The 21,455-nt window shown below is 44.5% G+C and overlaps 1 protein-coding gene across 1 annotated transcript; it reads left to right on the forward strand.

Moving 5' to 3' along the window:
• The first annotated feature begins 131 nt into the window (after nucleotides 1–131).
• On the forward strand, nucleotides 132–21,053 carry LOC120065202 (selenocysteine-specific elongation factor-like). Its single transcript, XM_039015996.1, has 7 exons — nucleotides 132–851; nucleotides 2,096–2,303; nucleotides 3,973–4,069; nucleotides 4,419–4,583; nucleotides 6,501–7,172; nucleotides 9,659–9,815; nucleotides 20,648–21,053. Exons 1-7 carry the CDS (start codon nucleotides 548–550, stop codon nucleotides 20,827–20,829), a joined length of 1,785 nt encoding a protein of 594 aa, XP_038871924.1. The 5' UTR covers nucleotides 132–547; the 3' UTR covers nucleotides 20,830–21,053.
• Nucleotides 21,054–21,455: the final 402 nt, after the last annotated feature.

The following is a 21,455-nucleotide window of genomic DNA, read 5'->3' on the forward strand; positions in this document are numbered from 1 at the left end:
ACCACCACGCCTCCTTTTGGCTTTTATTTCCGCTTGTGTTCACGTCACTTTGACTTTACGGAAACTAGTACATAATTTGAGATTAATTCCTGGCTTTGTGATTGTATTCCATCGCCTACACTCTCTTATCAAAAAGTTTGCTTAATAAATGTAATTCGTTTTGAATTCTAGACGGATATTTTCTTCACACATCATGATTTTGTAGCCTTTACTTGTGAGAGGGAATAAAACGTTACTCACACTGGCATAATTTTCAGAGGACTGTTTTTACTGATACGCAGGAAGAAAAGTTGAAAGAAAAGTTTTGTGTAGCGCGACAGCTACGTTTGTGTTTAGCTACCTATATTTCATCAAACATATGAATTCATTGTAACGTAAGGAGTTCAATGAATTAGTTTATTGAATGAATATTAGTTTGTTGTAAATGTTGTCAATCGTTTTGTGTCATTAACTTACTGAACGTAACTAGAGTTCAAGGCCCAGCCAGTAACGCTAACGCTAGCTGCTGCGGTTGCGACAGGAGCAGATAGCTAGCTAGCTACCAGTCATGGCAGACTCGAGCAACAACCACCCGAAGACCCTCAATTTTAATGTGGGGGTACTTGGGCATGTCGACAGCGGGAAAACGTCGCTTGCCAGGGCGCTCAGCAGCACAGCGTCCACGGCTGCCTTTGACAAGAACCCCCAGTCCCGAGAGAGAGGCATCACACTGGATCTCGGCTTCTCCTCCTTCAACGTGGACCTCCCCGAGCAGCTGCGGGAGGACCCCGGGGGCCACGGCTACGACAACCTGCAGTTCACGCTGGTGGACTGTCCTGGACACGCGTCCCTCATTCGCACCATTATTGGGGGTGAGAGAAGTGAATGAGGAGAATATCATATTACTGCAGAGAGAAATCGATACCCTAACCATAGTAGTAAAACAGCAAATGTTCAGGTTTTGACACCTGCGTAACGGTGGAGATCCCATCACTCACACTAAATGACTGTACATGACATGTAGTGACATATTTCAACTGTCCAGTCAGCTGTCTGACAGCTCCTGGTACTCTAGCCATGAGTTTGACAGCCAGCTTCAATAATGGCAAATGGGAACATACTGGGACTGCAGAATAAAGAGTACACATACACCTGATACAAAAATACATTATTTCTTGACTCAACCATTTAATGCAGCCATTACATGGTTACACACTGGTTGACTGGCCCCTCCACTAGCATGTGGCTTGGCAAGGAAGAGAGAGAGGAGGAATGGGTAGAAGTTTCTAGGAAGACAAGAGAGACTTCCTTACCCTTACGCCCCAGCTAAACCCTGCTTAGTCATTCCCCCTCTCTTTCTTGCTACGATCTCCCTTTCTCTCTCTCTCCTCACTCCTGAGGAGTGTTTTTTGGCTTTATCCTCATTTTATTATTTTTGTTTTATTATTTCTTGGTAAGGAATTTACTATGTATGCTGTAAGTGGAGACTGCTTTGACAGGGCTGAGAGGTGAGGGTATGCATTGGTGGGAGAAGATTGAAACTGAAGGAAAGCAGGATAAGGAGAGCACACACACAGTGGGAGTGTGGCCTGAGTCAGTGTATATGGCTGGTAGTTGGCTATATAAAGCCAGTGTTTCCCTGTGGATGGCACATGCTGTGGATTAGGGCGGAAGGAAGGTGTGGGGATCAGGGTATGTAACAAACTTCCTCTCCTGTCCCCAATGGGGAGAGCACAGGAAAGAAAGAAAGCCAAAGAGAGGCAGAGGAAAGAAAGACTGCCAAAGTGAAAGAAAGAAAAGAGGGAGAGGAAAGACAACCAAGTGAGCTTGGGCTCAAATTTCAGCCATCTAGCCTTTCTCCCTTCTCTACATCTTTACCCTTTGTACCCTCCCTCTTCTCTCCCTCTCTTTGTTATTATTCTTGGTTGTCTGTTGCTGTTTCTCCATTTGTTGCTCAACTTATGACTGGTCATTTGGGCCCTGTGTAGGTAAGCTGTAACCATGCAGTGCTGAGTGGTCACAATCATTTCACTGCAGTAGTTTTGGACTGGGGTGTTTATTATAGACAAGCCATATAGCATACATAAAAGTCTAATAGTGAGTGTGTGTGTTTCAGGGGCTCAAATCATAGACTTGATGATGCTGGTGGTAGACGTGGTGAAGGGGATCCAGACCCAGACAGCAGAGTGTCTGCTGATAGGAGAGCTGACCTGCCCCCGCATGGTGGTCATTCTCAACAAGACTGACCTGCTGCCGCCCAACAAGAGACAGACCGCCATCGACAAGATGACCAAGAGACTGCACAAGACACTGGAGAACACCAGGTAACACACACACCAGGCCCCCAGTGTCCTTTCTGGAGCGTGAAGTCACCAGTTCTGCTGGTCGGCTACTATTTAGCAACCTAACGGTGCCAAAGCGCTGGGCCTGTATCCACAATGCATTTCAGAGGAAAACATTTGTCCTAAGTGCTGAGAATAGAGACATTTTACTCCTACTCTTATGGGTAAAAATGAAAGCTATGCAGGAAGGGCTTTAGTCATAAGAGATACCAAGTCGACAGATTATTTAGGACGCCTCAAGCTGTCCTAACCGCTTAATAGTTACCAGCAGGTGTCTTGATAATAGAAAAATGCAGCGAGTCAGTGGTTCCTGCACCACATGCAACTGCTTTGGAGTTGTTGAAAGAATGTTTTGATATTTCTATATGATAAATCTATAAATAATGTAGACATTCATGCTCTTGTCTTTGACAATGATTTCACATGAGGCCTATTACACATGATATGCCTAAATACGTAGAACCACTAGGCTAATAAATATGTCTAATTGGGCATGTCTATAAGTTGGGAAATTGAAGGAATCTAGGGCTTATGTTAACTTTGATTGTTTGATGAAAATGATAGACCTTTCAAACATTGAATGCAACATTATCAGCAAGTGACATTGATGCCTACTGTGCCAAATCGATGTAGATATGTTAAACAGGAGTGACGAGTGTGTTGATATAATGGTATTGTCAAAATTCTGCTTTTAACAACCATCAGATTTGGTTAAAAAAAGTTTATGCATGCCAACATATTAAGCAATCATTAAGAGTAGGCAAAGTGATCGTGTCAGTCGGAAATGATATGAAACGTTTTACCATTGAAATATTTGAACATTCACATTCATTGTGGTTGTCTGAATAAACATGTGCTATAGAGTTCACAGCTGGCGACGCCTCATCAGGATTGGTTATTCCCCAATTTGCAACATGTCAATGAGCTTCATCACTATCTTTCCTTTGTGGTACCTCAACTGTTGTGATTACCAGCTGAGATAAACTTTTATGGGGTTGATTTTGTCTGGGCACTGTCTTAACATCATCCTAAAACCTGCTGAGTTGGGATTTTTTTGGTCTTTGAACAGGTTTTAACAGGATTCTAAGAATGTTTCTGGGATGCTTTGTGGATATGGGCCCAGGTCTGACCTAGAAAGCCTGTAAATTACGATCGCCAGTATTGCCAAACACATTTGGTTTAGACGACTGTTTTGTGCTCTAAAATGTGTTTATTATGATCAAGTTCGATCCCCACTGTGAATTATTTAAAAGTTTGCAACAAATCAAGATATTGAACTAAGTAGTGATACATTCTGACTACTACATTTGTCGTCACACAGGATCAGGTGCTGACACAGACCAATCATGGCCGGCAGGCTATTAGGAGGCTCCATAGACATTAAGGCAGGATGAAAACGACAACATCGACCATGATCCTTTGCTACTTATTGCCACTTTCACTATGATCCTTAGCTATTTTTTGGGGTGCCATTCAGCCTCATTCAGCAATAATGGCATGCTTCAAATTCAAATACTACCAGCTTCATGCGCCATCGCAAGTTTTGCATAGGAATACATGGATGACATCAATGCTATCACTGTCTTCTGGTTTTAATGTCTATGACACACACACAATAATTCTAACTCTCGTTTTATCCCCTGTTGGATAGATTTAAAGACTGTCCTGTGATTGCCTTGTCAGCAAAGCCTGGTGGTCCTGAGGCCCCAGAAACAGACGAGCCCCATGGAGTGCCTGAGTTAATAGAGGTAAAGACCCTGGACACACTGGTGCCCCAGGAAGTGCCTGCGCTATTAGCAGTTTGGCTTAATATTCTAACTGATATGTAGAAGGCTTCAATGATACATACAGTATGATTCAGTTAAAGGTCACTCTTACAGAACAAAGAGGTATGACAGACACTGTCAGGTCAGGGGTTCTGCCCTATAATTAAATCACAAGAGACACTGTCAGGAAGTGTTGATGAAACCACAGGATACACACTCAACACTACTATATGGCTCTCTGTGTGTGACTCTGAATCACACTCATGCCTACAAGGACGTTACAATGTTATGAGAGCAGTTTTGACTTTGGTGTGTGTGTGTGTTGTCCTAGTTGTTGAAGAGCCAGACGTACCTCCCTCACAGAGATCCGGGGGGAGCTCTGCTGATGGCTGTGGACCACTGCTTCTCCATCCGTGGTCAGGGCACAGTCATGACTGGAACCATCCTACAGGGGGCGCTGGCTGTCAACGACACTGTGGAGATCCCTGCGCTCAAGGTATGGTCACTTACCACAGAACACTGATGTACATGACCACTAAAAGAAGTCTTGATCAGTGGTTCTCAACCTCAATCCCCCATGTCTATAGACCAGAAACCGTTCTTTGTGACATTGCAGAACATTAGAGTGCATTAGCCAATTTAATTTGTTATAATTTTAGTTGATGTGGTCCTATAAAGAGACTATAGCATGATGGTAGTCCCTGCTTCCAGAAAGGTTGAGAATCATTGATGTAGTAGAAGAGCCCTGATTCAGATGACCTGAATGGCTGGAGTAGAAGATAAAAGCTACAGAGATTTTTGGGAAGTTCAGAAGTTGACTGCAAGAGGAGAGAGGGAGGGATGGGGGTGGAGGATGTGTCTGTGTTTTTGGGGAGACTGGGGGGGGGGGGGTATTGTCAGTACAGGAGCTGGCTAATTTAGACCAGATGCAGTCACTCACACTTGTAGGCCAGCCCAGTTTATTATCTTGAACCTACTGTCAACTGGTGTCATCATAACATCCTCCACCGGGTGGCGGCAGAACCCTGGATAAACCAGCAGGTAGTCTCAGCATTCAGTGTCAGAGAAAAATTGTGGTTAGGCCACACCGACCATACTCACCCACTCACAACATAAAAACAACACTCAAAGATTATTCTGTTATACACTGAACAAAAAATATAAGCAACATGTAAAGTGTTAGTCCCATGTGTCATGAGCTGAAATAAAAGATCCCAGAAATATTCCATACGCACAGAAGGCTTATTTCTCTCATTCTCTGATAGTGAGAATTTCTCCTTTGCCAAAATAGGTGTGGCATATCAAGAAGCTGATTAAACAGCATGATAATTACACAGGTGCACCTTGTGTTGGGACAATAAAAGGACACTAAAATGTGCAGTCTTGTCACACAACACAATGCAAGTTTTCAGGGAGCATGCAATTGGCATGCTGACTGCAGGAATGGCCACCAGAGCTGTTGGCAGAAAATGTAATGTTAATTTCTCTACCATAAGCCTACCATGTGTAACCACGCCAGCCCAGGACCTCCACATCCGGCTTCTTCACCTGTGGGAAGATCTGAGATCAGCCACCCGGATAGCTGGGGAAACTGTGGGTTTGCACAACCAAATCATTTCTACACAAACTGTCAGAATCCATCTCAGGGAAGCTCCACTGTACTGGGAAGATGGCAGCGTGTGGGCGAGCAGTTTGCTGATGTCAGCTTTGTGAACTGAGAGCCCCATGGTGGGGGTATGGGCAACGAACTCAATTGCATTTTATCGATGGCCATTTGAATGCACAGAGATACCGTGACGAGATCCTGAGGCCCATTGTCATGACATTCATCCGCCGCCATCACCTCATGTTTCAGCATGATAATGCACGGCCCCATGTTGCAAGGATCAGTACACAATTCCTGGAAGCTGAAAATGTTCCAGTTCTTACATGGCCTGCATACTCACCAGACATGTCACTCATTGAGCATGTTTGGGATGCTCTGGATCAACGTGTATGTGTCCCAGTTCCCGCCAATATCCATCAACTTTGCACAGCCATTGAAGACTATATGCTAAGGAGATGTCACACTGTGAGGCAAATGGTCGTGACACCAGATACTGACTGGTTTTCTGATCCACGCCCCTACCTTTTTTAGGTAGCTGTGATGAACAGATGCATATCTGTATTCCCAGTCATGTGAAATCCATAGATTAGGGCCTAATGAATTTATTTCAATTGACTGAATTCCTTATATGAACTGTAACTCAGTAAAATCATTGAAATGGTTGCATTTTATATTTTTGTTCAGTGTAATACTGAACATGTTCATACTTCATAATCTGTCAATTGTATACCTAACCTTCACAAACAATCAATAGAGCTGATGAGTTAGCGTTTGATAGTCTCTCTGTGTTTGTCTTTTAACCCCTAGGTGACCAAGAAAGTGAAGTCAGTTCAGATGTTCCGGCGGCCGGTGGCCGGGGCCATGCAGGGTGACCGGGTGGGCGTGTGTGTGACCCAGTTTGACCCTAAACTCCTAGAACGGGGGGTGGTGTGTACCCCTGGTTCCCTACACACCCTCCACGCAGCCCTCATCTCTGTCAGAAAGATTGGCTACTTCAAGGGTTCCCTGGCCACCCGCGCCAAGTTCCACATCACCGTGGGACATGAGACTGTCATGGCCAGGGTCACCTTCTTCGGTCTGCCCCCTGGAGAGACCCACCAGACCTCCACCACGGAACCCCAGCTACCCACCTCAGACCCCCACGCCTCTGAGCCAGACCTTAGACCCCTGGACACACCCTTCTCTTTTGACCGGGAGTACTTCCACCAGGATGAGTATGTGATTGGCCAACGGGAGGCCGGCGGGGCGGGACAAGACCCGGAGCAGTGGGCGCTGCTGGAGTTTGAGCGTCCGGTTACATGTCCCACTCTCTGCCTGGTGATTGGCTCCAAGCTGGACACAGACATTCACGCCAACGCGTGCCGACTGGCGTTCCAGGGGCGTCTGCTGGAGGGTTTTGAGGAGAAGAGCTACTCTGAGACTACACTACCCAGACTACGTATCTACAAGACCAAACACAAGGAGGGACAGGTGGAGAGGGTGAGTGGACCCCCTGCCACACAGACACATCTTCCACCTCCTCACTCCCCTACTAGTCTGCACACACACACACACACACACACACACACACACACACACACACACACACACCCCTCCCATCAGTCTTCGTGCTTGGCTCTCTGTCCTTGGTCCTCTGCCCCCCTCCCTGTCTTCTGGTCCTTGTTCCTCTGCTCCCCTCCCCCTCCCCTTCCTGTCTTCTGGTCCTTGTTCCTCTGCCCCCCATCCCCCTCCCTGTCTTCTGGTCATTGTTCCTCTGCTCCCCCGCCCCCCTCCCCCTCCCTGTCTTCTGGTCATTGTTCCTCTGCTCCCCCGCCCCCCTCCCCTCCCTGTCTTCTGGTCATTGTTCCTCTGCTCCCCCCCCTCTCCTTCCTGTCTTCTGGTCCTTGTTCCTCTGCTCCCCTCCCCCTCACCTTCCTGTCTTCTGGTCCTTGTTTCTCTGCCCCCCTCCCCCTCTCCTTCCTGTCTTCTGGTCCTTGTTCCTCTGCCCCCCTCCCCCTTTCCTTCCTGTCTTCTGGTCCTTGTTCCTCTGCCCCCCTCCCCCTCTCCTTCCTGTCTTTTGGTCCTTGTTCCTCTGCCCCCCTCCCCCTCTCCTTCCTGTCTTTTGGTCCTTGTTCCTCTGCCCCCCTCCCCCTCTCCTTCCTGTCATTTGGTCCTTGTTCCTCTGCCCCCCTCCCCCTCTCCTTCCTGTCTTTTGGTCCTTGTTCCTCTGCCCCCCTCCCCCTCCCCCTCTCCTTCCTGTTTTCTGGTCCTTGTTCCTCTGCCCCCCTCCCCCTCTCCTTCCTGTCATTTGGTCCTTGTTCCTCTGCCCCCCTCCCCCTCTCCTTCCTGTCTTTTGGTCCTTGTTCCTCTGCCCCCCTCCCCCTCTCCTTCCTGTCTTCTGGTCCTTGTTTGGATGTTTCTCATTGCTGGTGGCACTGGAGAGATTTTCAGGGACTGAGCTCGCATTGTGGACACACACACACACACACACACACACACACACACACACACACACAGAGTCCCGGCGATGCGGCGTGGAGAAGAATGCAGGGCCTTTGCGTGTGCTGGGCTGTGACACAGGCGTGTGTCCCCCTGACGCCAGCGGCAACAGCCAGACAGCCAGACTGGTGCTGTTTGGACCTGAGTGGCACAGGAATATATCCACCATGGCTCTCTGCATTCCCCCAGGCCCTCACTCTGGCCCCTGCTCTCTCACGCTCATCTCTCTTTGAGTCCTCAATCCATTATGCTTCTCGATCTCTCACCTTTACCGTCTTTCTCCCTGGTTCGATCTCGCTATTGTAATATCTTCAATTACTTATTTTGTCATTTAATTCAACACATCTTCTCTGACTCTTCTGTTGTTCCTCAGTTTATCTTCCCCTTTTGACTCATAAGAGTCTTATCTGCCTCGTTGCTCCTGCCTGTCTGTCTGTTTCAGTGTTGTCTGCAGCCAGCAGCGTGTCTGTGTGTACACAGTACGCACCCTCTCTCAGGATCACTCACAGGTCAGAGGTCAAGTGTGTGGACAAGTTTTATTGCTGTTAGGCTGTTACACATAGGTCGTTGACCCTGAGGTTGATCCTCTCCCTGTGAGGTCAGACTCAGGTCTTGTGACGTGGGTTCCCCTCCCAGAATGAGGAAGTCCTATTTGTTTTTTGTTTTTCTAACAGGACAAATATCTGAGTTTGAGATATGACTTTGTCATCCCTTAGTTACTGGGTTATTTTATTAGGATCCCCGTTATCAGTTCCAAATGCAGCAGTTACTCTTCCTGGGGTCCACATAGAACATGACCTAATACAGAACAAAAATAGACAGGAACAGCTCAAGGACAGAACATACATTTAAAATACAAGTATAATTTTAACCAACTGTAGCTTATCAGCGGTGACGCATCAGTCAGAACCGAACGTCAGAGTGAGCGAGGGATGGAAGTGACAAAGGGGGAGAAGTAGCGAGGGAAAGAGCGGTGCCCTCCCTTTATCGGATCAGTGACGGGTGAGTGCGTCTCTGTGATGGACAGATACAAAACAGAAGAAAAAATGTGAAGAGGAATGAGAGGACAGACAGACGGCAGTCCTATGGGAATGTGGCTCATAGCAGCGTTGGGTTGGGACAGGGGACAAAACAGTGTCATGCTGGGGTCAGCCACCCCCCCCCAGCCACCCCCCCCCCCACCACTCAATATGGCGACAGAGTGGCAGCATGGCAACACAGGAGATCATGCAGCAGTGTGTGTTAGATCAGAGAGAGGAACATGAAAAACAAACACACACTGACCTCTTATACTGTCTGCCTCAAATCATTAAGGGATATGCTGGAACGTTAGTTAATAATGCTATTTGTATGATATTTGCTTGTATTTGTTACAGGAAGCTGCTCATTTAATGATAATGTTATTTAGGCGTATTGCATTACAATAATTCTATTTTGTTTTATCTGTCATTGGTGCCTCTCTCAAGTCTCCTCCTTCTTCTGGTCAGGTGACAGACGACTACACTGTGATTGGCCGAAATCTCTTCAAGAAGGAGACCAACCTGCAGTTGTTTGTGGGGTTGAAGGTCACGCTGTCGACCGGCGAGGCGGGGGTCATCGAGGGCGGCTTCGGACAGAGCGGGAAGTTTAAGATCCGGGTGCCAGGTACGTAGGGATGGGCCTGTATGAATGTGTTAATGATAAAACAGACCTCGCTGCTGATCGGTTTAAAGCAGCGTATGATCACATCTGACCAACAGATATCAGCCATTTTATATGAATTTCCTGCCGTTTGTACATGTTGAAATGCCACCACCCTTCGTTGACACTCAGCAGTACTGCACACGGCCGCCGTTCATTATGCTGTGTCTTTCCTTCTTCTACTTCCCGTGGTTGTCCGTGGTCCGTTTGTTGTCAGGATCAGGATGTGGTGTGCTGGGAATCCCTCTCCAGGATCCTCTGGGGGTAGCTCTGGTTCCGGGGGAAGTCTGCACCCTGTTTATTTTACCTTCTGTCGCTCCACTCACCTCCGACCCACAGATAGGCTCCACACTGGGCCCGGCGGGAAGAGAACACTAAAACATTTAGAAAGAGAACCGTACCTACTTCCTCTTAACTCACTCACACTGGCGTACACACTCACAAACATGCTCTTATATATACACTGACATACTTGGCTAGTCACTTAAGACATTCAGCATGCTCATTGCTCATTCACTCTCATAGTTTGCCCTCTGCTGTGTGTTCTTCTGACCTCTGACCTCTCGCTACTCTGGGTGTGCTTGTGTGTGCTCCCTTTCGCTCATTGTTTTTTGCCCCTTCAGGGCATATGATTCAAAATGGAGAAAGTGAGGGAGAGAAAGGAAAAGAGGGCTAGTTAGATTTGAGTGAGTCTTTGAATGCCCCCCAGACCCCTCACAACCCCCCTCCTTCACACACACTACTGTCCAATTCCCTCCCGCAACCCGCCCTGACCCCAAACTCATCCCCTACAAGCCCCTTAGGGCCAGCAGCCTGGCACTAGACAGCTATTCTAGAGGAGGAGAGAGAGATGGACAGATTGAGGGAAAGGAGCAGAGGAGGGGGATAGCTGTCATTTAGACTTTAAAGTATAGGTCTTCTCAGCTCCAAAAGGTTGGACCCGAGGACAATCGGACCCGATTTAAATTTTAAAAAATTATAATAATTATAAAAAAATATTTTAAAAAATGGGGACCTGAACGGACCCGAGAACATCAGGTCTGATGACAAACAGACCTAGACCCGGCCTGTACCCGATTGGATCGAGTGATGATAAAAATATGTTTATCAACCAAGTTGATCTTCTGGTTAACAAATAGGTCTTCATATGTTGGCTATAGGCTTATGGGTCCACTCGGGTCTATCAGCTGTAGTTGCATAGATCCAATGACAATCAAACAGGACCCGACCTGGACACGAGGGAAAAGTTAGATTTATGAATCCAGACCCTCTCGGGTATTCAGGTTACATTTTACGTTTGAGTCATTTAGCAGACGGTCTTATTCAGAGCGACTTACGTGAGTTCATACATACATCGGACCTCTACTTTGTCTATGTGATATGTCAGCCTGTAATTAAAAGGATGAAATACATTTTCATTATGTTGTTTAATGCAAAAAAACAACTTGTTATACGTTTGTGGTGACAGCTTTAGGAGGATAATTGAGTATTTTTTGTAATTATGCTGAATAAGGGGTGTGTGTGTGTGCTGACCACATTTACAACAAAAAATAAAGTTCAAGCATTGATGAACTGGATTTTATTTGAAATGACATCACACTGATTCATTTGTGTGAGAGGTGGGAGCTAAGGCTAAGTGAGTTCTGTAGATCAGAGATTCATTCTGCCTGGCCTGTAACCATAACAACCCTCTCACTGGCATAACCATAACAACCTCCTCTGTGGCACCATGTGATGTGGGTAGATGAGGTCAGCCAGTGCAAAGGTTTGCTCAGGGAACATTTCTCACCTTTACGTGAGTGGAACAACAAGCAAACAAACATGTCAAACGCGCACACACACACACACACACACACACACAGGAAGAGATGCCCCAGAGGAATCCACAGCACGCGCCCAGTCGCCTGAGGACTGTCAGACACCACAATAAATGTCAGCCAGAACAGAACCGCCACACAGAACCCTGACAGAGAGACAGAGTCAAGGTTCTTTCACAACCTTGAGCGTGAAACGGGAACCGTGAGACAAGACCACAACTGCTTAATAAGTTAAGCAGACAATGACTGGTGGGACAAGGTTGCATGTGTGATTGGATGCCCAATCTGGACCGTAAATGTCAGATGAAACATGACCATGGAATAGGACCGTGAGGCAGGACTGTGACCTTTGTCTCACTCTATCAGCAGCAGGATCAGGAGGCTGAGGTTGGCGATCCAGTTCAGGTTCAGCAGACCACAGTGGCTCCAGCATTGTCACTCTTTAAGTAGAGCAGAGAGAGGATCACTATCTATCTGTTCTGTCTCTCATCTCCTATCTCTGTCATCGTCAGTGTAAATAGCAGATGTACTGTTGACCCTGAGTCACCACTATAGAGCAGTAAGAATGGGACTAGTGGTGTGGAGGTTTTTAAAAGTGACTTGTGTGGTCTAGCGGTCTAAGCTGCTGCCTCCAGATCACATACACAGAGTATACCAAATATTAGGAACACCTTCCTACACTGAACAAAAATATAAACGCAACATGTAAAGTGTTGGTCCCATGTGTCATGAGCTGAAATAAAAGATTCCAGAAATATTCTGTACGCACATCAAGCTTATTTATGTCATTTTTGTGCACAAATTTGTTTACATCCCTGTTGGTGAGAATTTCTCATTTTCCAAGATATGCCACACCTGTCAGGTGGCTGGATTATCAAGAAACTGATTAACCTGTTTGGCGTGCAAGCCCGACGTCGGTACACTTATGACAACAGCCACTTCAAGTGCAGGGCGCGAAATTATTTTATTTTAAATATTTAACTTTCACACATTAACAAGTCCAATACAGCATATGAAAGGTACACATCTCGTGAATCCAGCCAACATGTCCGATTTTTAAAATGTTTTACAGGGAAGACAAAATATGTAAATCTATTAGCTAACCACGTTAGCAAAAGACTCCACTTTTATTACTCCATCAGTTTTTGACTCCATCAGTAGCTATCACAAATTCGGCCAAATAAAGATATAAATAGCCACTAACCAAGAAACAACCTCATCAGATGACAGTCTGATAACATATTTATTGTATAGCATATGTTTTTTTCGAAAAATGTGCATATTTCAGGTATAAATCATAGTTTACATTGCAGCTACATTCAGAAATTGCACCGAAAGCAGCCATAATATTTACAGACACCAACGTCAAATACCTAATTACTCATCATAAAACATTTCTGAAAAATACATAGTGTACAGCAAATGAAAGACAGGCATCTTGTGATGCCAGACAATATTTCCGATTTATTAAGTGTTTTACAGCGAAAACAAAATGTAGCGTTATATTAGCTTAGCACAATAGCCAGAAACACTTGGGCGCCGGCGACTACGACAGATATATGAAACAACATCATAAAATGGGTCTTACTTTTGCTGATCTTTCATCAGAATGTTGAACAAGGTGTCCTTTGTCCAGATGAGTCGTTGTTTGGATTCAGAATGGCAACTTTCTCTCTCCATTTAGCAAGCGCGCTAGCCGGGTTGCACGGATCTCTCCATGTAAACAAACTCAGAGAACGGAACACGGCAAAACTCCCGAAAAAATTTCAATAATCTGATGAAACTATATTGAAAAAACATACTTTACGATGATATGGTGACATGTATCAAATAAAATCAAAGCCGGAAATAATAGTCGCCTATAACGTCAGCAAAACAAAAGGCAACCCCACTGTCCAAATCGCGTTCTTCAGAGTACCGGAAATTGGGTACACGTCATTCCAAGAGGATTTATTCCATCCCAGATCGAGATAATCACCTCATTTCTTCTCTCACAGCCTTCTTGACACCCAGAGGAAGGTGTATGACGTGCATGTATACTAATAGCTCTTGTGCCCATTTATAGGCAGGAAGAGGAAGAGAGCATCGATTTCAGACTTTGAACTTCCGGGTCAGGAAAAGTCCTGCAGAATGAGTTCTGTTTCACTCAGAGAAATAATTCAAACGGTTTTAGAAACTAGAGTGTTTTCTATCCAATAGTAATAATAATATGCATATTGTACGAGCAAGAATTGAGTACGAGGCCGTTTGAAATGGACACATTTTATCAGGCTACTCAATACTGCCCCTTGCAGCCATAAGAAGTTAACCTGTCTGGCTCTGGCGTTCCGCTAGCGGAACTCCTCCCACATTCCACTGAAAAGGCAGAGCGCGAAATTCAAAAGATATTTTTTAGAAATATTTAACTTTCACACATTAACAAGTCCAATAAGGCAAATGAAAGATACACATCTTGTGAATCCAGCCAACATGTCCGATTTTTAAAATGTTTTACAGCGAAAACACCACATATATTTATGTTAGCTCACCACCAAATACAAAAAAGGACAGACATTTTTCACAGCACAGGTAGCATGCACAAAGCCAACCTAACTAACCAAGAACCAACCAAACTAACCAAGAAACAACTTCATCAGATGTTAACAATAAATCTATGTTTTGTTCGAAAAATGTGCATATTTCAGGTATAAATCAGTTTTACATTGCAGCTACCATCACAGCTACCGTCACAAATAGGACCGAAGCAGCCAGAGTAATTACAGACACCAACGTCAAATACCTAAATACTCATCATAAAACATTTCTGAAAAATCGATGGTGTACAGCAAATTAAAGACAAACATCTTGTGAATCCAGCCAATATTTCCGATTTTTTAAGTGTTTTACAGCGAAAACACAATATAGCATTATATTAGCTTACTACAATAGCCTACCACACTACCGCATTCATTCATCAAGGCACGTTAGCGATAGCAATAGGCACGTTAGCGATAGCGAATAAACCAGCAAAAGATATATAATTTTTGACTAACCTTGATAAGCTTCATCAGATGACAGTCCTATAACATCAGGTTATACATACACTTATGTTTTGTTCGAAAATGTGCATATTTAGAGCTGAAATCAGTGGTTATACATTGTGCTAACGTAGCATCTTTTTCCCACAACGTCCGGATATTTTTCTGACACTTTTTCTGACACACATGTTCTGACCAAATAACTATTCATAAACATAACTAAAAAATACATGTTGTATAGGAAATGATAGATACACTAGTTCTTAATGCAATCGCCGTGTTAGAATTCTAAAAATAACTTCATTACGACACCCAGCTTAGGTATAGCGAGAGAGTGCCCAAACTCTGGGCGCAAACGACTAGTTCACATGTTCGACAGATATATGAAATAACATCATAAAATGGGTCCTACTTTTGCTGATCTTCCATCAGAATGTTGTACAAGGGGTCCTTTGTCGGGAACAATCGTTGTTTGGTTTTAGAACGGCCTTTTTCCCTCTCGATTTAGCAAGCACACTTGCCAAGTGGCGCGAATCTCTCCATCGTCAACAAACTCAGAGAACGGAACACGGCAAAACTCCCGAAAAAATTTCAATAATCTGATTAAACTATATTGAAAAAACATACTTTACGATGATATTGTCACATGTATCAAATAAAATCAAAGCCGGAGATATTAGTCGTCCATAACGACAGCTTATCAGAAGGCAAATCCAGGTCCCTTCTCGCGCTCTCCAGAAAACAGGAAACTGGTGACACGTCATGCCAAGAGCTATTATTCGAGCCCAGATCAAGTTACACACTCAATTTCTTCTCTCACTGCTTGTCGACATCTAGTGGAAGACGTATGAAGTGCATCTAAACTAATAAATATCAAGGACTTTAATAGGCAGGCCCTAGAATAGTGCATCGATTTCAGATTTTCCACTTCCTGTCAGGAAGTTTGCTGCAAAAGGAGTTTTGTTTTACTAGAGAGTGAGAGGTTTTAGAAACTAGAGAGTGTTTTCTATCCAATAGTAATAATAATATGCATATTGTACGAGCAAGAATTGAGTACGAGGCCGTTTAAATTGGGCACGATTTTCCCCCAAAGTGAAAACAGCGCCCTCTGTCCTCAACAGGTTAAAAGGCATAATCATTACACAGGTGCACCTTGTGCTGGGGACCATAAGGCCACCCTAAAATGTGCACACAACACAATGCCACAGATGTTTATTTTTTTTATATATTTGTATTTCACCTTTTATTTTACCAGGTAGTCCAGTTGAGAAAAAGTTCTCATTTACAACTGCGACCTGGCCAAGATAAAGCAAAGCAGTGCGACAAAAACAACAACACAGAGTTACACATAGGATAAACAAATGTACAGTCAAAAACACAATAGAAAAATCTGTGTACAGCGTGTGCAAATATAGTAAGGTTAGGGAGGTAAGGCAATAAATAGGCCATAGTGGCAAAATAATTACAATTTAGCATTAACACTGGAGTGATGGACATGCAGATGATGATGTGCAAGTAGAGATACTGGGGTGCAAAAAATAAATAACAATATGGGGATGAGGTAGTTGGGTGTAATATTTACAGATGGGCTGTGTACAGGTACAGTGATCAGTAAGCTGCTCTGACAGCTGATGCTTAAAGTTAGTGAGGGAGATATAAGTCTCCAGCTTCAGTAATTTTTGCATTTCGTTCCAGTCATTGGCAGCAGAGAACTGGAAGGAAAGGCGGCCAAAGGAGGTGTTGGTTTTGAGGATGACCAGTGAAATATACCTGCTGGAGCACGTGCTACGGGTGGGTGTTTCTATGGAGACCAGTGAGCTGAGATAAGGCCGAGCTTTACCTAGCAAAGACTGATAGATGACCTGGAGCCAGTGGGTTTGGCGCCGAATATGTAGCGAGGGCCAGCCAACGAGAGCATACAAGTCGCAGTGGTGGGTAGTTTATGGGGCTTTGGTGACAAAACGGATGGCAGAGTATTGAAGGCTATTTTGTAAATTACATCGCTGAAGTCAAGGATCATTAGGATAGTCAGTTTTACGAGGGTATGTTTGGCAGCATGAGTGAAGGAGGCTTTGTGGCGTAATAGGAAGCCAATTCTAGATTTAATTTTGGATTGGAGATGCTTAATGTGAGTCTGGAAGGAGAGTTTACAGTCTAACCAGACACCTAGGTATTTGTAGTTGTCCACATATTCTAAGTCAGAACCGTCCAGAGTAGTGATGCTAGGCGGTGCGGGCAGCATTCGGTTGAAGAGCATGCATTTAGATTTACTAGAATTTAAGAGCAGTTGGAGGCCACGGAAAGAGTTTTGTATGGCATTGAGGCTCGTTTGGGGGTTTGTTAACACAGTGTCCAAGGAAGTGCCAAATGTATACAGAATGGTGTCGTCTGCGTAGAGGTGGATCAGAGAATCACCAGCAGCAAGAGCGATATCATTGATATATACAGAGAAAAGAGTAGGCCCGATGTCCGGACAACAGGCCCTTCGATTTGACACACTAAACTCTATCTGAGAAGTAGTTGGTGAACCAGGTGAGGCAGTCATTTGAGAAACCAAGGCTATTGAGCCTGCCGATAAGAATGTGGTGATTGACAGAGTCAAAAGCCTTAGCCAGGTCGACGAAAACGGCTGCACTGTACTGTCTTTTATCTATTGCGGTTATGAAATCGTTTAGGACCTTGAGAGTGGCTCAGGTGCACCCATGACCAGCTCGGAAACCAGATTGCATAGTGGAGAAGGTACGGTGGGATTCTAAATGGTCGGTAATCTGTTTGTTCACTTGGCTTTCGAAGACTTAAGAAAGGCAGGGTAGGATAGATATAGGTATGTAACAGTTTGGGTCTAGAGTGTCTCCCCCTTTGAAGAGAAGGATGACCGCGGCAGCTTTCCAATCTTTGGGGATCTCAGACGATACGAAAGAGAGGTTGAACAGGCTAGTAATAGGGGTTGCAACAATTTTGGCGGATAATTTTAGAAGAGAGGGTCCAGATTGTCTAGCCCAGCTGATTTGTAGGGATCCAGATTTTGCAGCTCTTTCAGAACATCAGGTATCTGGATTTGGGTGAAGGAGAAGGGGAGGTGGCTTTGGTAAGTTGCTGCGGGGGGTGCAGAGCTGTTGGCCGGGGTAGGGGAGAAATGCTTCTTGAAATTCTCGATTATCGTAGATTTATCGGTGGTGACAGTATTTCCTAGCCTGTGGGCAGCTGGGCAGCTGAGAGGATGTGGTCTTATTCTAAAGGGACTTTACGGTGTCCCAAAACTTTTGGGAATTAGTGCTACAGGATGCAAATTTCTGTTTGAAAAGCCTTAGCTTTCCTAACTGACTGTGTATATTGGTTCCTGACTTCCCTGAAAAGTTGCATATCGCGGGGGCTATTCGATGCTAATGCAGTACGCCACAGGATGTTTTTGTGCTCGTCAAGGGCAGTCAAGTCTGGAGTGAACCAAGGGCTATATCTGTTCTTAGTTCTACATTTTTTGAATGGGGCATGCTTATTTAAGATGGTGAGGAAAGCACTTTTAAAGAACAACCAGGCATTCTCTACTGACAGGATGAGGTCAATATCCTTCCGGATACCCGGGCCAGGTCGATTAGAAAGGCCTGCTCTCTGAAGCATTTTAGGGAGCTTTTGACAGTGATGAGGGGTGGTCTTGACGGACGCAGGCAATGAGGCAGTGATCGCTGAGATCCTGGTTGAAGACAGCAGAGGTGCATTTAGAGAGCAAGTTAGTCAGGATGATATCTATGAGGGTGCCCATGTTTACTGATTTAGGGTTGTACCTGGTAGGTTCCTTGATAATTTGTGTGAGATTGAGGGCATCTAGTTTAGATTGTAGGACGGCCGGGGTGCTAAGCATATCCCAGTTTAGGTCACCTAACAGTATGAACTCTGAAGATGGATGGGGAGCAATCAATTCACATATGGTGTCCAGGGCACAGCTGGGGGCTGAGGGGGGTCTATAACAAGCGGCAACAGTGAGACTTATTTCTGGAAAGGTGGATTTTTAAAAGTAGAAGCTCGAATTGTTTGGCACAGAACTGGATGGTATGACAGAACTCTGCAGGCTATCTCTGCAGTAGATTGCAACTGCGCCCCCTTTGGCAGTTCTATCTTGACGGAAAATGTTGTAGTTGGGGATGGAAATTCCAGAATTTTTGGTGGCCTTCCTATGCCAGGTTTCAGACACGGCTAGGACATCAGGGTTGGCGGAGTGTGCTTAAGCAGTGAATAAAATGTATATGCATAGTCACTTTTACTATACATTCAGGTACATACTACCTACATACTACCTCATTCCAGGGTTTTTCTTTATTTTTACTATTTTCTACATTGTAGACTAATGTTGAAGACATCTCAACTATGAAATAGCGCATGTAGTAACACATGTAGTAACCAAAAAAGTGTTAAACAAAACAACATATTTCAGACTTTTCAAAGTAGCCACCCTTTGCCTTGATGACAGCTTTGCCCACTCTTGGCATTTTCACAACCAGCTTCATGAGGTAGTCACCTGGAATGCATTTAAATTTAACGGGTGTGCCTTCTTAAAAGTCCATTTGTGGAATTTCTTTCCTTAATGCGTTTGAGACAATCAGTTGTGGTGTGACAAGGTGGGGGAATATACAGAAGATATCCCTAAGTCCATATTATGGAAAGAACAGCTCAAATAAGCAAAGAGAAACGACAGACCATCATTACTTTAAGACATGAAGGTCAGTCAATATGGAAAATTTCAAGAACTTTGAAAGTTTCTTCAAGTGCAGTCGCAAAACCATTAAGCGCTATGATGAAACTCGCTTTCATGAGAACCGCCACAGGAAAGGAAGACCCAGAGTTACCTCTGCTGCAGAGGATAAGTTCATTAGTTACCAGCCTCAGAAATTGCAGCCCAAATAAATGCTTCACAGAGTTCAAGTAACAGACGCATCTCAACATCAACTGTTCAGAGGAGACTGTGTGAATCAGGCCTTCATGGTCGAATTGCTGCAAATAAACCATTACTAAAGGACACCAATAAGAAGAGACTTGCTTGGGCCAAGAAACACGAGCAATGGACATTAGACCGGTCCTTTGGTCTGATGAGTCCAACTTTGTGATTTTTGGTTCTAACCGGCATGTCTTTATGAGACGCAGAGTAGGTGAACGGATGATCTCCGCATGTGTGGTACCCACCGTGAGGCATGGAGGAGGAGGTATGATGGTGTGGGGGTGCTTTGCTGGTGACGCTGTCTGTGATTTTATTTAGAATTCAAGGCACACTTAACCAGCATGGCTACCATAGAATTCTGCAGTGATACGCCATCCCATCTGGTTTGCGGCTAGTGGAACTATCATTTGTTTTTCAACAGGACAATGACCCAACACACCTCCAGGCTGTGTGAGGGCTATTTGACCAAGAAGGAGAGTGATGGAGTGCTGCATCAAATGACCTGACCTCAACCCAATTGATATGGTTTGGGATAAATTGGACCGTAGAGTGGAAAAGCAATCAATAATTGCTCAGCATATGTGGGAACTCCTTCGAGACTGTTGGAAAAGCATTCCAGGTGAAGCTGGTTGAGAGAATTCCAAGTGTGTGTAAAGATGTCATCAAGGCAAAGGGTGGCTAATTTGAAGAATCTAAAATCAAACATATATTATGATTTGTTTAACACGTTTTTGGTTACTACATGATTCCATATGTGTTATTTCATAGTTTTGATGTCTTCACTATTATTCTACAATGCAGAAAATAGTAAATAAATAAAAACCCTGGAATGAGTAGACGTCCAAACTTTTGACTGGTAATGTATACATATTTAATTTCTCTGTCCTATCCAATAAACAAACGATATGTGAATACTTTTTTTAAAGGGGGGAAATATGACTTGTATAAACTAACAGCAATTCTAATGCTAATATGAATTATCTCTTTCTTTATCTCTCCCTCTCTTCCCTATTCCTTCTTTCTTCTCTTCAGAGGGTCTCAGTCTAGAGACTAAGCAGCTCCTCTCCTCCTCTGCCAAGAAGAGAGTTAAGGGTGGGGCTAAGAGGGAACCAGCCAAAGAGGATGATGCCAAGACAGACTCTCAGCCAATCTGCATCAACCTCCGATTCAAGAGATACGTCTTTGACCCCCACAAGAAGTTGGTTCAGATCTAACTTCTGCAGCAGCTATAGGATGAGACCTGTGATGTAGTGTAAAAAAAAAAATGGTGCGTAAAAGCTGATCTCTGTTCATGGGGAAAGTATTGCTCACTATATTTTCAATGCATTTTTCTGCGATCATCGCAGCGGTCTAAGGCACTGCATCTCAGTGCAAGAAGTGTCACTACAGTCCCTGGTTCGATTACAGGCTGTATCACATCCGGACGTGATTGGGAGTCCCATAGGGCAGCTCACAATTGGCCCAGTGTCGTCAGAATTTGGCCAGGGTAGGTTGTCATTGTAAATAAGAATTTGTTCTTAACTGACTTGCCTAGTTAAAGGTTCAATTTAAAAAATAAATACAAATGTAAACAAAAAAGGTGCGTAAGCGTCGTTTGTGTGCGTTTACCCTCCGCTATACCACTGGATAAGGCCATGTTTCAGTGATGATGGATAAAGGAGAGAGAGTAAAGCAGCCTGGCCTCTGTATCTGGGGAACAGATGCTTCCATCTTCTCTTCCACATAGACTAAGGACCTAAAGATCTCACCTGAATTCCCATCATTGTGGTCTGCTGAGAAGCCTGAGTGAAAAGCAGGAAATATATATGTGCTTCTTTGTTTCAACCACATTTTCCCAGTG

The sequence above is a fragment of the Salvelinus namaycush genome, chromosome 20 (assembly GCF_016432855.1).
Source record: "Salvelinus namaycush isolate Seneca chromosome 20, SaNama_1.0, whole genome shotgun sequence".
Lineage (NCBI taxonomy): Eukaryota > Metazoa > Chordata > Actinopteri > Salmoniformes > Salmonidae > Salvelinus > Salvelinus namaycush.

Bases quoted from the DNA above. Each gene is read 5' to 3' on its own strand.
- LOC120065202 (XM_039015996.1), top strand. From the start codon at position 548: ATGGCAGACTCGAGCAACAACCACCCGAAGACCCTCAATTTTAATGTG. The intron at 7,173-9,658 runs GTGAGTGGACCC...TCTTCTGGTCAG, and splicing joins AGGAGGGACAGGTGGAGAGG to GTGACAGACGACTACACTGT. The intron at 9,816-20,647 runs GTACGTAGGGAT...TCTTCTCTTCAG, and splicing joins GTTTAAGATCCGGGTGCCAG to AGGGTCTCAGTCTAGAGACT.